This window comes from Antedon bifida, chromosome 11 (genome assembly GCF_963402885.1).
Source record: "Antedon bifida chromosome 11, ecAntBifi1.1, whole genome shotgun sequence".
Classification (NCBI taxonomy): Eukaryota; Metazoa; Echinodermata; class Crinoidea; order Comatulida; family Antedonidae; genus Antedon; species Antedon bifida.
Genome location: NC_136236.1, coordinates 13433419 through 13449620, shown reverse-complemented (window position 1 = coordinate 13449620; position 16202 = coordinate 13433419). Strand labels below are relative to the sequence as shown.

Here is a 16202-nt window from a genome sequence, read left to right as displayed (position 1 = left end):
AGATACAAACAAGCTTTTTTTTTGATATTTTGAGTTTAATACACACAATGATAAACATGTATAAGGATTCTGAATATAATTAATGATTTTTTTTAAATGTATATATTTAGATATTGATCTTAGGTGTATAAGTACAGTAAAAATATTCTTACATTATTATTAACATTATGTTTAGAATTAGTTCCAACAGTACATCTATATTTTAAATTAGTTTATATTCAATTGATTAATTAAATATCAACTTGAATGTGTCATACTATATCTGTGTTGGGCTTTTCACCCATCAATTTCCCTTGAGCAGTTTGCCAAATTTTTAACAAATAATTAACTGTTAATTAATAATAATAATTTATATTCTATATACTGATTTTAAGAGACCATTTAGTAATTCAAAATTTTAACACTGTTTAAATCGGCTACTGCTATTGTTTGTGGTCTGTTGGAAAGTACAACGATTCCAAACGGATATGTTAGCTTATCATCGAGAGTATCTATTCGTTTTAAGAAAACACCATTTTTGTCAAATAATTGTAGTTTTTTCTGACTGGATACTATTATGTTTTCATTCATGTCTGTTACTATATAACAGGGGGACATAACCTTTCCATCTTCTTCACCTTGGCTTACAAGTGTTTTAATAAAGGTACCATTTGCATCAAACATTTGTATTCTATGATTTGAAATATCAGTAATCATTAGCTGATTTTCCCTAGTTAAAGTAACATCACATGGACGTTTCAATTGATCCAAATCTATCTTTCCCAGTAAGTTGCCATCATTAATAGTAAACATGCAGACACAGTTAGCCTCACTGTCTGCAACATACAGAACTTGTGTTTCATCGTTTACCGTCAACCCCCTCGGATGTTTCAATACCCTTTCACCGAATTGAGTAGATTCTTCATATTTATCATTAAGCATCACAACGACCTGTCTTCCTGCATCACTGTACACAATGTGACCGTTACTCATGTTATGCATTCTACTGACGTTAGCATGTTGTGCCAGATGAATATTTTCAACAAATTCACCTGATTTTGTAAACTTCAATAACTCATTACAGTTGCTTGATACTAATATACAACATTTAGAGTCTAACAATATATTTGATACCTTATAGTCATTATTTTCTTTGTGTGTATCTATGTTGTCAATGATATGTACAAGTCCTAGTGGTTCCACTTTGATCTTCACTGGTGATCCTTTAAAGTGTGCTACTCCAGCAATGACATCTATCTTCCAATCACCTTCCTTATCACATCTTGCTTTTATTCTATACTCTCCATTTCCCATGTGTTCTACCTCCGTAGCAATCTTTTCACCTGATGGAGTTATCAGAGTAGCCGCTACTTTACATCTATCACTTTTATCCAGACTTTCTGCTTTCACTTCAAATGTTTGTCCCTTTGATACTGTAATGGATCTATCATCTTTGTCAATGATGAACCTACTATCAATACTTGTGATGTCACCTAAGCCTTTTGCAAGAGCATCATCCAGGTCTGTATTATATGTCACGTTTGGCTTGAGATTATTTGCACAAGATAAATATATGGAATTCATTTCATTGAAATTTTCTTTTACTTCATTGATGTCTGATTTTAACTGGTCACATGTCTTTTGACACATGTCTGGTTGGTCCATTGTTTCTGCACTCTTCTTCAGACTTTGCACTTTCATTTGGTGTGATTCTAGCTCATTTACTTGTCTTTCCATGGCATCCTTCTTTTGCTTACATACATTTTCAAGATCCAACAATAGCTTTTTGCTTTCTTCTTCAACTTTAGAAACAATTGTTTCAATATGCTTTTTGATCATCTTTACATGTGAATCAAAGTCTGCTTGGTCCTTTATTAAAGTTTCAAATGTATTTTCTAATACTTGCTTGAGATCATCAGCTAATCTGATCACTTCTGTTACTCGTTTGTTAAATGCATCTGTAGCATTAATCATCTTTATAATATCATGATGATCTTTTTGTTTTTTTGATATATCAGTGTCCTGTACTTTTGTAGTAGTATGTTTTGCTCTAAGACAACTCATATAACATTTTGCACATACACTTTTGTTACAGGTGGTACAAAATCTTTCTGCTGTGTTGTCGGGATGGTCTTGGCATCTAGTATCTTGCACTTTATTACTTGCCATCTGTAACATTACAAATTGTTTAGTGTCTTTTGTAATTGACAGTCTTTGGTCTAAATTGTTTAGTGTTTTAAAGATTAACTTAGAACTTAACATTTCTATTGTGAACATTACAATGGATAATATCTCAATTGTGTGTTCAGAATATATGATTTAACTTAATATAATAAATATTTCAAAATATAATATTGTAATTTATCAATTAATTTACATCAGGGAAATAACAAGATGGACAATAGCTAACTATACTAGGTTTTGTTTAACACTAACCTTGATTTGGTCCTCATAATATTCCTACTGTTATGATTATGTTAGGATGGCTGACATTTAATAGGGTAATTATCTGTTATAGGATACAGAGTGCAATATTTTGTGTTCATAATTTTGCCAAACAAGTGACTATCAAAACAAATAACATATCATAGAGTGTTTATGATTTGAATTATAATGCTGTGTACTAATATTCTAAGTTGATAATTTTGGAAAATCTGTTGGTTAAGTTTTAAGACAGGCTTAATACAAAATGTTGTTTGCAATTGTAGTCCTATATATAGTTGCTGCTTTTCTATGCAAAATGCACCCTTTCCCACCAACACTTAAAATCAAGAATGAACTCTAAATCAACTCTAAAATCTTTTTATTGCTATTTTAGCATCATATGTTTATTCACATACCATAACAACTTATTTTGATTGTTTAGCAAACTTATTTTGATGATTAATGACCCCTTAATGACCCTGTCCATGTGCAATTGAACTAATACAGAAAATCACCTCTTCATACAGGCTGCTCTGTATGAAGAGGTGATTTTCTGTATTATATACAGGTAGTGAATACATTTTAGAACTTTACTAAAGTGGAACTAAGATGTTACTACTGTATGTTCTAAAGCTTCAAAATCAACTTACCCTTTTCCATTAGTTTTCTGAACTGTGTTTAGGCAGTTTTCTAGACTGATTGATATAAAAATATGAATAAATTAGCTTTATACAGAAGTCTTATTGATTTACTAAAAAAAACGACGCAACAAGGTTTGATGACAATTAACTGGAAAGATTGAATGATAGAGAGGTGGTTACATTATTTTTTCTAATAACATTGTTGAGTTTGTTATTTTAATTGTACTTGTGTAAAACTAAGAACTAAGAAAAATGTTTTCGTTTTAAATGTAGGAATCAACTACTTCGTTTAAAAAAAGCAGAACGTGCTCGTTTTTCATTTGAAAAACGTCAAATAATGGAGGAGCATCTTAGACAACGACGAAAGTCACTTCTGGGTCATCATAATTGCTCAGGTGACATCTCTGAGCAAGAGGCACATCTAATACAGCGTCAGAAGGCACTTAAGGGCCATCGTAGTTGCTCAACTGATATCCCTGACCAAACTAATACATGTGAGTTGTTTTCTTTTACTTTAAAATTTTGCATTTTATTTGAAATTTATTTGAAATTTTATAGTGTGTTTTATTTCAATGTCATGTCCATCTAAGCAATAATACAAGTTGTTAACACTATTCTACAGATTGCCTAACACGTTCAGATAGTTCTCTTGATCTACTTAAAAAGCATCAGTCACCAGCAATAAAAACACGTCCTGGTACGCCAACACAACCTAAACACTATAAAGAAACAAATGATCTCAGTCAAGAAATGGCATACAGGTATTGATGTGTTTTCCTTCATTGAGCATGCTCAGTACATTAACCATGGTATTCACATCCACTACTATTTGAAGCCCTCCTCCAGCATAAATCTATTCTGCCTTTCTGATGCCATTCATTTTTTATTGTAATGTTTCCAAATTAATGCTTGTGTCATCTCATCAACTAATTTTCCTGTTTACTGAGTAAAATTGTGAACAGGTTTCGTTTTAATAAAACAAATATTGAGAAGCACAAACAAAGAGATGTTGAAAAGGCTGATGGGACATCAGGACCAATGCTTGCACAGCGCCCTCACACACCTCAATCCATCTCAAACAAGGTCAAGTATGATTTGTATCAATTAGTTGCTTTTCATCTGTATATTTTTATCTTTTATGATAAGGATCATCATCACTATGGCTACAATCATCATCAACATTATCATCATCATAATCACCAAAGCTGAGTTTATGTGGTTAAACTTCATTGCTTTTTTTATATATATACAGCCAGACTGACGCCTTAACCATTTGAAGAACATTTGCTGATGGAAAGGTTCCCAGAGATGAGGAGAAGAATCATCCGTCATGATAAGCTTGAAAGGAATATTCAAACACCTAACGTCTTGGTGTCTAATGTATCCTATTTGTAAAAGTAAGGTTTATTATTTATATTTGTATTGTTCTGAATAACATTGCATTCCAAGTATTTATTTTATCACATAAAAATGTTCTTTTTCGAAGCCAGGACTCTTGATGTTTAACAGTGATGACTTCATAATGTATAAAGTTTTGTTTGTTTTGTAGATAATAATAATAATAATATTTATTCGGCAAAAGTTCTTAAAAGTACGTTTTACATTTCATCTTGCCAGGAGCAAGTAATAGGCATGAGCCCAAACACAAAACTGCTCGTACTTCATCATTATTATACAATACATAAAAAAAAACAAACTAAGTAGTACAAATTAATTAAAAACAAAACAAAACAAAATTATTAGATACATTATATGTAAATATTTTTCTATTTTCATTATGCATTGTCTTCCATCAATAAGCTACTTCTAGATTCCATCATATTTTTGTTTTGTAAAGTGCAGTAAAAAGTTTTTTTGGTGAAAATTGTAACCTTAATCGACCCCAATCCGTTGTATTCTAAAGACTTCTTTAACGCGAGGTGGAAGTTTGCTCTTAGAATAATTAGTTAGAATACTAATCACGTGACAAATGAATGAAGGAACATGACCATAGGATAATCTAATAACTTTGTTTATTAACTGATATACTGTGTACTTGAGTATGCTGCCCCTGTTTGGGTGCCTCATCAAAAACAACATATTACTAGCATAAATAAACCTCTTCGAAGGATCACAAAATTGTGTGCTAAGGGCGATTACGAGCAACGGCTCGAACATTTAAATTTGCCATCTATGGACCAGAGAGTGTGTTTTCTCAGTATACTTTTTATTATGAAATGTATGTATGGTCGAATTGATCTTAATATTCACGATTTTGTTGATTTTAATCCAAGGTATTCCGAATCAGTTATTTTTAAACACAAATATGCCAGAACCAATTCTTTTAAATATTCATTGTACACTAATTTTCCCCGTGTATGGCAAGAGATTCCTAATTATATTAGAGAACATTCTTTATTTAGTTTTAACACATTTGTGACAGCTCTCCGGTCTTATGTCAGGCAACTTTAAACTTTTTATTTTTTTTTTATCTTTAAACAATCATTTTTATCTGTACATAATATTTATATATATATATTTTTTAGATTCAATTTTAATGATTGTTCAACTTGATGCCTCGCAATTTTAAAATTTTTATATCTTTGTCTTTTTATGGTTTACTTATATGTTCAAGTGCAGTATATGGAGAGCCATCTCGATAGTGCTTTGCACTCATGGCAATCCTCAGGGTGCTGCACTGCTGTCTTGTTGTCATGTATTTTTGTGCCTGAAAATTGAATAAAATAAAATAAATAAAAGTAAGTTTTTAAATATTTGTATACTTTTGTATTACAGTATTTACTACTAGCATAATAACACTAGTGATACTACAGTAATTAATTAATAATGACTGTGAAACATATATACAAAACAAAGAGAACACCAAGTCACCCTGCTACTAATGAGAATGTTTAAAACAAAATACTATGTACATTTTGTAGAAGTATAAAAACGAAATTAAAAAATTGAAATATTAACAAATTCTAAATAATCATCTAAAAAAAACAATGTTGTTGTCTGAAAGCCGAACAAGAACGTCGGCCTACTTACTATGTTCCATTAATGAATCTAACAAAATAAGGGATGAGACTGTCTCTCTATCTGTCATATTACACAACTTATCAAGGGGGACTGGAATGGTATGGTATGGTGCCAACAGGTTATTTCACTTTAATCGAAAATTCATTCTCATAGCTTACAAGAAGAGATGCTCTTAAGATGATTTTCAATGATCTTTTTTCTTTACAACAAAATATTATGTGTGTTACTAACTACTCAACTAAAAGGGGAAGACAGAATTATTTTGATTAGATATCTGTTTATCGCTATTTATCGTTATTTTTGAATAATGTCAACAATGCCCCGATTGAAATTATAGTCACGCATGCTGAAACTAAATTGACAATTTCTAAATACTTTTTACCAAGTTTGAATGACAAGCAAGTAAAAACAAAAACGGTCAGCATAAAAATAAAAAGAACAACTCTATATCCTGTTATATTGATAAAATAAAGTAAAATTCCCAACAAAAAACACAGCGCCAATACAATAGACGAAGCATACCAACATCGTATCTGCAACTTTTTTCTTTCTGAAATAAACAAATGTAAGCATTTTAATCTCTGATTGGTATAGTCAATAATGGCTAAATTGAGTCTTAAGTGAAAACAGATTTTGACAGAATTTCATTTCAAGAACATTTATTTTTTTTATAAAGTTTTTGGTACACCACATGTGTAGTTCTGAAAAATAATTGTTGAGTTTCTCGACGTTTCATTGTCCTCAAAAAGTCAAAGAAACTGGGATATATAAGTGAAATTGGGTGGGACTGGTGTGAAAGCAAAAACAATAGCAAGGTTCACAGTGGGAGGTATATCTATGGAAGAGCATTGTTGTGAGAGGCGTGAACAGCTAAAACAATAGAAATTGTCTGGAAAGAGCACAGAAATTACAATTACATTCTGCAATTAAAGCATCTACAAGAAAGCGACCAACTACACACATTTTCAACATCAAAATTATTTAAAATAATTGAGATAATAATTTGGACTTAAAAGAACTAACAGAAGTATCTAAATTGCGAATTTCACCTGGTAATACGTGGGATATATTATTGAAAAGAAGATTCTGTTCTGCAGCGACGAATATAAAAAAGAGTACCAACAGAAGAAGAGCTACGAGTAACACCTTGCTTTCTAATTTACTAGGTGTTGTTTGTGAGAATGCATAACTATAGATGCCTCTTCTGAATGGCCTTGATGTTCTTTATTTCTTTATAGTGAATAATTGCAATGGAGTTGCTGTGTACTATATTACATTTTCATATAAATTTACATTATTTGTGCATTATTACCTTTTTCTTTCTCCGTTCGTTCTAATTCACGAAACCTCTTCTGCATTATCCTAATCAAAGGAAAATAAACCAATATAAACACAAAATGAAGCAATCAAACTTTACAGGTTAAAGTAAGCAGTAATCAATAATCAAATATGCCAGCGTCTTGGAAATTAAGTTTTAATATTTATTATGAACATTTATTTATCGTTTCTTTAAAAAAAAAGTCTTTACCATCTTTGTTCTTTTTTGAGTTCTTTAGAAGATGTCGAGTAAGTAGCACAACGGATATCCTCTATCGATAACACTGGATCTTTATGATATATCTCCTTTAAGTCTATATGATAATTTCTTGCTTGTTTTATAATTTGTTTACGAGCTCCCTCTATTGGTTTGTTCTTCGTATACTTGTATTTGGGATCGTTGTTTGAATACCTTTTATTAAAAGCATCAATTAGAGCAAGTGCCTCCATCTCTTCTGTTATCTTAGCAATGTCTAACAAAATCTTTACATCTGTAGGGTCATGAGAAATATAGCCTCTCTTTTCAAGCTGATGAAAGAAAGCCGGTGCTCCCAGTTTTTCTTCGTCTGGCGGCATTCCGTCACAGTGGTCTTTCAGCAGGTATTTTAGCTGGAGCAATTTTTTCTCTTCTTTCTTTTCATATGTAATACTTAGATCTAAAAGCATGTTATGAAATTTGTTTTCCTGGAAAAGTAAAACAAAAAGGCCTAAAAAATTATATTCAGGGATTAGTAGGCCCTACTTATGATTCAGGATTGTTCATCATTTCTCTTCCTGCTGCTTCAAACTCGTCTTCATGTTCTCGCTCCATCCTAATTGTTGTAATGGTTAAGTTTTATTTTTACTCCAAACATACAATAGTAAAACTGTAAAATAAGTGCCCGATCGGACAACTTACTCTCTTGTTTTGCAAAAATTTGGAATATCAAACACATTAAGTGGATAACTATAGCAAACTACACAATACAGTAGTTGTAGTAGAAAATACTAAAGCAATATTAAAGAATAAAAATAGTAAATTTGCAAACTTTACCCTTGATACCATGCTATCCGCCATTTGACGTTCTTCCTCAGGCATGAGTGTATCATCATGAACATGCGCAGGCATATTAGTATATATTGCAAGTATACTTTCTAGACCCATCATAGATGTTCCTTTTTGTCTTTCATGTCTTAGAACGCTTTTCGGAGTTTCTCGTATTGGTTTGCCATAGGAAAATTTGTACGTGGGATTGTTGTTTTGATACGTATCTTTAAATTCATTTAGTAATTGAAGTGTCTCATCCTCTTCGGTTTCCTCGGCAATGACAATCAAAATCTCTACATCTGTAGGTTCATAAGAAATGTAACCTTTGGATTTGAGTCGATAAAACAAATCCAGTGCTTTGATGTTTTCTATTTCGTGTGACGACATGTCGCCAAAGTGGTTCATCAACAGAATTTTTAGCTCGACCAATTTTTTCTTGCTTTTATATTTTTTACTTACTTTCTTCAGTAGTTTATTGAATTTTTTTTCCTGGAAAAGAAAAAATATAGAATATTTTTTAAAACAGATCAAATAATAAACCTAAAACATAAATATGTTTATTTTTATTCATTTTTTACGTTTATTCTTTCATAAAATCATAATGAATGCTTCCTTATGAGGAAAAATTTATAATAAATTTATTTTTTCGCCCTAATCTAACCTAACCATAGCCCAAAGAAATTGCTCGATAACTTTACACACACAACTCCAGTGCGTGCCACACCACATAACATCGGGCAATGTTGGTAGCAAACCTTGTTGTAGAATAATGTAGTCCGCCTACTGATTTATAAACACGTAAACGTTTATGAACATGTAAACAACTGTATCATACAGTCCTTACGGTAGAGGGTATATTTTCTAAGTTTTTCAACATTTTGAAGGCAAAGCGCAGTTTATTGTCAACGATAAGTTGAGGAGTGAAAACACGATTGTTATGGATGAATGGGCAATGTTTTCTATTATTAAGACCTTTGTTATTCCAATTGTTTGCATGAATATTGAAATTAAAAATTATACAAAATATTCATTAATATTTGTGTATTTTAAACCGTGTTAATGCATTATTATTTAGGCATAGTGTAATTAAATAAAAACCATTTCTAAAGTACTTTCAAGAAACATGAACTGTTAAGTTATTGTTATGCATATTGTGCGTATAATGGAAATTATAAGCATAACTGAAGCCATTATTTGGTCTATTATAATAAAATACTTTTTGATACGTACGACGTCACAAGTTATATCTGATGACGGCCATTTTTTATCAAACATTTTTTATCAAACATTTTAGGCGTTTTTTTATTCTCTTGGACCTCAAATGATTGAATGATTTATTGATTTATATTTAGTAATTTGATTAGATCAGCAGTTCTTGTCATTCCATATTTCCCTCCAATAAACACACGTGACTAATTACAGGACGATTTAACAGGCCGATTTCATTCACTCAGTATTATTATATAGTTTTGATTGCGTTCAAGTTCAATGCGTACCTTTAGGGGAAGCCCCGAAAAAGCGAAAATGTAATGCTTATTATAGTTCAATATTTATTTACATCAATTTGTTGGAAAAATTAAATATATAAATATAAATAGGTATTGATACAGTTGGGTGTGTTGCTATAATGTATACTACAGTACACAGTTTAGTGTAGTGTACTATATTATTATTAACATATCCTCTATGATGATGATCTGTAGGTAACCATGGCGTTCCATTTTTGACGTATATACACTTATATTTATGCTTGCTGACTGCCAGCGATCTAAACAATACGCGGTTGTATAGCGGTGTCCTTTGTACGAATCGTTTGCGCCCCGTGTATGGGTACGATACACGCGTCAATATCATGTTACTATCCAGGAACCAAAATGCGGTTCAGGTGAAAATAGGCAATTTATTTCGCAACAGCAACGGCAATGGTGACCTCTAATAAAAGTAAATTAGCACGGCCCTACTTATGATTCAGGATTGTTCATCATTTCTCTTCCTGCTGCTTCAAACTCGTCCTCATGTTCTCGCTCCATCCTAATTGTTGTAATGGTTAAGTTTAATTTTTACCCCAAACATACAATAGTAAAATTATAAACTGTAAAATAAGTACCCGATCGGATAACTTACTTCCTTGTTTTGCCAACATTAAGCGGATAACTATAGCAAACTACACAATGCAGTAGTTGTAGTAGAAAATACAAAAGCAATATTAAAGATAATAAAAATAGCAAATTTTACCCTTGATACCGTGCTATCCGCCATTTGACGTTCTTCCTCAGACATATTAGTGAATCTTCCAAGGATAATTTTTAGATCCGTCACAGATTTCCCTCTTTCTTGTCTTAGAACGCTTTTCGGAGTTTCTCCTATTGGTTTGCCATTGGAAAATGTGTACGTGGGATTGTTGTTTTGATACGTATCTTTAAATTCAATTAGTAATTGAAGTGCCTCATCCTCTTTGGTTTCCTCGGCAATGACAATCAAAATCTCTACATCTGTAGGTTCATAAGAAATGTAACCTTTGGATTTGAGTCGATAAAACAAATCCAGTGCTTTGATGTTTTCTATTTCGTGTGACGACAAGTCGTCAAAGTGATCCATCAACAGAATTTTTAGCTCGACCAATTCTTTCTTTGTTTTATATTTTTCACTTACTTTCTTCAGTAAGTCATCGAACTGTTCTTCCTGGAAAAGAAAAAATATTGTATATTTTTTAAAACAGATCAAATAATAAACCTAAAACATAAATATGTTTATTTTTATTCATTTATTACGTTTTTTTTTATCTATTCATAAAATCATAATGAATGCTTCCCTTATGAGGAACAATTTATAATAAATTTATTTTTTCGCCCCTAACCTAATCATAGCCCAAAGAAATTGCTCGATAACTTTACACACAAAACCCCAGTGCGTGCCACACCACATAACATCGGGTTATGTTGGTAGCAAACCTTGTTGTAGATTAATGTAGTCAGCCTACTGACATTTATAAACATGACGTAAAAGTTTATGAACATGTAAACAACTGTATACTTACGGTAGAGGATATATTTTCTAAGTTTTCCAACATTTTGAAGGCAAAGCGTAGTTTTATTGTCAACGATAAGTTGAAGAGTAAAAATCTTTACAACCACATTTATGACGGCCATTTTTTATAAAAAATTTTAGGCGTTTTTTCTTCTCTTGAACCTCAAATGATTGATTGATTTATATTTAGTAATTTGATTATAAACTGTAAAATAAGTACCCGATCGGATAACTTACTTCCTTGTTTTGCCAACATTAAGCGGATAACTATAGCAAACTACACAATGCAGTAGTTGTAGTAGAAAATACAAAAGCAATATTAAAGAATAAAAATAGCAAATTTGCAAATTTTACCCTTGAGATTGTGTCATCCGCCATTTGACGTTCTTCCTCAGACATGAGTGTATTACCATGAACATGCGCAGGCATATTAGTGAATCTTCCAAGGATACTTTCTAGATCCGTCACAGATTTCCCTCTTGCTTGTCTTAGAACGCTTTTCGGAGTTTTTCCTATTGGTTTGCCATTGGAAAATGTGTACGTGGGATTGTTGTTTTTATACGTATCTTTAAATTCATTTAGTAATTGAAATGCCTCATTTTCTTTGGTTTCCTTGGCAATGACAATCAAAATCTCTACATCTGTAGGTTCATAAGAAATGTAACCTTTGGATTTGAGTCGATAAAACAAATCCAGTGCTGTGCTGTTTTCTATTTCGTGTGACGACAAGTCGTCAAAATGGTCCATCAACAGAATTTTTAGCTCGACCAATTCTTTCTTTCTTTTATATTTTTCACTTACTTTCTTCAGTAAGTCATCGAACTGTTCTTCCTGGAAAAGAAAAAATATTGTATATTTTTTAAAACAGATCAAATAATAAACCTAAAACATAAATATGTTTATTTTTATTCATTTATTACGTTTATTCTTTCATAAAATCATAATGAATGCTTCCTTATGAGGAAAAATTTATAATAAATTTATTTTTTCGCCCCTAACCTAATCATAGCCCAAAGAAATTGCTTGATAACTTTACACACAAAACCCCAGTGCGTGCCACACCACATAACATCGGGTTATGTTGGTAGCAAACCTTGTTGTAGATTAATGTAGTCAGCCTACTGACATTTATAAACATGACGTAAAAGTTTATGAACATGTAAACAACTGTATACTTACGGTAGAGGATATATTTTCTAAGTTTTCCAACATTTTGAAGGCAAAGCGCAGTTTTATTGTCAACGATAAGTTGAAGAGTAAAAATCTTTACAACCACAATTGTTATGGATGAATGGACAATGTTTTGCATTATTAAAATATTTGATATTCAATTTGTTTGCATGAACATTGAAATTAAAAATTATACAAAATATTCATTAATATTTGTGTATTTTAAACCGTGTTAATGCATTATTATTTAGGCATAGTGTAATTAAATAAAAACCATTTCTAAAGTACTTTCAAGAAACATGAACTGTTAAGTTATTGTTATGCATATTGTGCGTATAATGGAAATTTTAAGCATAACTGAAGCCATTATTTGGTCTATTATAATAAAATACTTCTTGATACGTACGACGTCACAAGTTATATCTGATTTATGACGGCCATTTTTTATAAAAAATGTTAGGCGTTTTTTTCTTCTCTTGAACCTCAAATGATTGATTGATTTATATTTAGTAATTTGATTATAAACTGTAAAATAAGTACCCGATCGGATAACTTACTTCCTTGTTTTGCCAACATTAAGCGGATAACTATAGCAAACTACACAATGCAGTAGTTGTAGTAGAAAATACAAAAGCAATATTAAAGAATAAAAATAGCAAATTTGCAAATTTTACCCTTGAGATTGTGTCATCCGCCATTTGACGTTCTTCCTCAGACATGAGTGTATTACCATGAACATGCGCAGGCATATTAGTGAATCTTCCAAGGATACTTTCTAGATCCGTCACAGATTTCTCTCTTGCTTGTCTTAGAACGCTTTTCGGAGTTTTTCCTATTGGTTCGCCATTGGAAAATGTGTACGTGGGATTGTTGTTTTGATACGTATCTTTAAATTCAATTAGTAATTTAAGTGCCTCATGCTCTTCGGTTTCCTCGGCAATGACAACCAGAATTTCTACATCTGTAGGTTCATAAGAAATGTAACCTTTGGATTTGAGTCGATAAAACAAATCCAGTGCTTTGATGTTTTCTATTTCGTGTGACGACAAGTCGTCAAAGTGGTCCATCAACAGAATTTTTAGCTCTACCAATTCTTTCTTTCTTTTATATTTTTCACTTACTTTCTTCAGTAAGTCATCGAACTGTTCTTCCTGGAAAAGAAAAAATATACAATATTTTTTAAAACAGATCAAATAATAAACCTAAAACATAAATATGTTTATTTTTATTCATTTATTACGTTTTTTTTATCTATTCATAAAATCATAATGAATGCTTCCCTTATGAGGAACAATTTATAATAAATTTATTTTTTCGCCCCTAACCTAATCATAGCCCAAAGAAATTGCTCGATAACTTTACACACAAAACCCCAGTGCGTGCCACACCACATAACATCGGGTTATGTTGGTAGCAAACCTTGTTGTAGATTAATGTAGTCAGCCTACTGACATTTATAAACATGACGTAAAAGTGTATGAACATGTAAACAACTGTATACTTACGGTAGAGGATATATTTTCTAAGTTTTCCAACATTTTGAAGGCAAAGCGCAGTTTTATTGTCAACGATAAGTTGAAGAGTAAAAATCTTTACAACCACAATTGTTATGGATGAATGGACAATGTTATGTATTATTAAAATATTTGATATTCCATTTGTTTGCATGAACATTGAAATTAAAAATTATACAAAATATTCATTAATATTTGTGTATTTTAAACCGTGTTAATGCATTATTATTTAGGCATAGTGTAATTAAATAAAAACCATTTCTAAAGTACTTTCGTAGACCAGTTTGTGTGTTTGCACCATTCAAGAAACATGAACTGTTAAGTTATTGTTATGCATATTGTGCTTATAATGGAAATTATAAGCATAACTGAAGCCATTATTTGGTCTATTATAATAAAATACTTCTTGATACGTACGACGTCACAAGTTATGTCTGATTTATGACGGCCATTTTTTATCAAACATTTTAGGCGTTTTTTTATTCTCTTGGACCTCAAATGATTGAATGATTTATTGATTTATATTTAGTAATTTGATTAGATCAGCAGTTCTTGTCATTCCATTCCATATTCCGCTCCAATAAACACACGTGACTAATTACAGGACGATATAACAGGCCGATTTCATTCACTCAGTATTATTATATAGTTTTGATTGCGTTCAAGTTCAATGCGTACATCTAGAGGAAGCCCCGAAAAAGCGAAAATGTAATGCTTATTATAGTTCAATATTTATTTACACCAATTTGTTGAAAAAATTAAATATATAAATATAAATAGGTATTGATACAGTTGGGTGGGTTGCTATAATGTATACTATAGTACACAGTTACCACAGTTAGTGTACTAGATTATTATTAACATATCCTCTATGATGATGATCTGTAGGTAACCATGGCGTTCCATTTTTTACGTATATACACTTATATTTATGCTTGCTGACTGCCAGCGATCTAAACAATACGCGGTTGTATAGCGGTGTCCTTTGTACGAATCGTTCGTGCGCCCCGTGTATGGGTACGATACAGGCGTCAATATCATGTTACATCCAAGAACCAAAATGCGGTTCAGGTGAAAATAGGCAATTTATTTCGCAACAGCAACGGCAATGGTGACCTCTAATAAAAGTAAATTAGCACGGCCCTACTTATGATTTAGGATTGTTCATCATTTCTCTTCCTGCTGCTTCAAACTCGTCCTCATGTTCTCGCTCCATCCTAATTGTTGTAATGGTTAAGTTTTATTTTTACCCCAAACATACAATAGTAAAATTATAAACTGTAAAATAAGTACCCGATCGGATAACTTACTTCCTTGTTTTGCCAACATTAAGCGGATAACTATAGCAAACTATACAATACAGTAGTTGTAGTAGAAAATACAAAAGCAATATTAAAGAATAACTAGAATTTAATTCGTCACTTTGACGAATTATAGGTGATCATTTTTATCATTTTACTGAAATTAATTTTTTTTAAACATGCACGTATGTTAACATACGATCGGAAAATGTTGATGTATGCCATCCTATTATATGCTTATAGTGCTGAGTTGTGCCTATATGCCATATACAATATGTACAGTATATACTGTATATCTATATACAGTGTAGCATAGGTGAAATTACGGGACACACATGTTCTAATTTTTTGGCATGATGACGTTATCAAACTAAACTTTAAGATGACAATTTCGAAAGATAATTAATTGAGCAAAAAAATATATGATTTGGAAAAAAAATTGGCACGTAGAAGCGCTGTGCGCGCTCTTTGAATTGTGTATAACTTTGACGAAAAATATGAAAAAACTACTTTTTCACTTCAACTGGCCATATGTTAACGTCACAACATCCGATAGGCTTAATTTTTATATGAATTAATATCTACATTTCATCAGCTTTCATAATAAATTATAATCATCAAGGTAACCTTCAATTCTGAAGAGCTGTAAGATATTCAAATTTACTGCGAAGGTGAAATTACACGGCCTACGTTATTCAAGTTTTTACGCGTGATGACGTCATTAAAATGAAGATAGTGTCAACTCATGATAAAGATAATTAATTAAGCAAGCACATACTGA

The 16202-nt window shown here is 31.5% G+C and overlaps 2 protein-coding genes across 2 annotated transcripts in view; one reads left to right on the top strand and one right to left on the bottom strand.

Moving 5' to 3' along the window:
• LOC144855926 (ER membrane protein complex subunit 3-like) overlaps positions 1 to 16202 on the top strand; it is a 140214-nt gene that overhangs the window by 18698 nt on the left and 105314 nt on the right. The gene's annotated exons all lie outside the window — the stretch shown is intronic.
• The window catches only part of LOC144855921 (uncharacterized), a 37141-nt gene continuing 25788 nt past the window's right edge, over positions 4850 to 16202 (bottom strand). The window contains exons 12-17 of the mRNA XM_078713875.1: positions 10645 to 10907; positions 8416 to 8898; positions 7594 to 8066; positions 7378 to 7427; positions 6588 to 6615; positions 4850 to 5751 (exon numbers count right to left, since the gene is read on the bottom strand). Of these exons, the coding sequence (XP_078570001.1) occupies positions 5736 to 5751; positions 6588 to 6615; positions 7378 to 7427; positions 7594 to 8066; positions 8416 to 8898; positions 10645 to 10907 (1313 nt within the window). The 3' untranslated portion in view covers positions 4850 to 5735. The remainder of the gene's footprint in view (positions 5752 to 6587; positions 6616 to 7377; positions 7428 to 7593; positions 8067 to 8415; positions 8899 to 10644; positions 10908 to 16202) is intronic.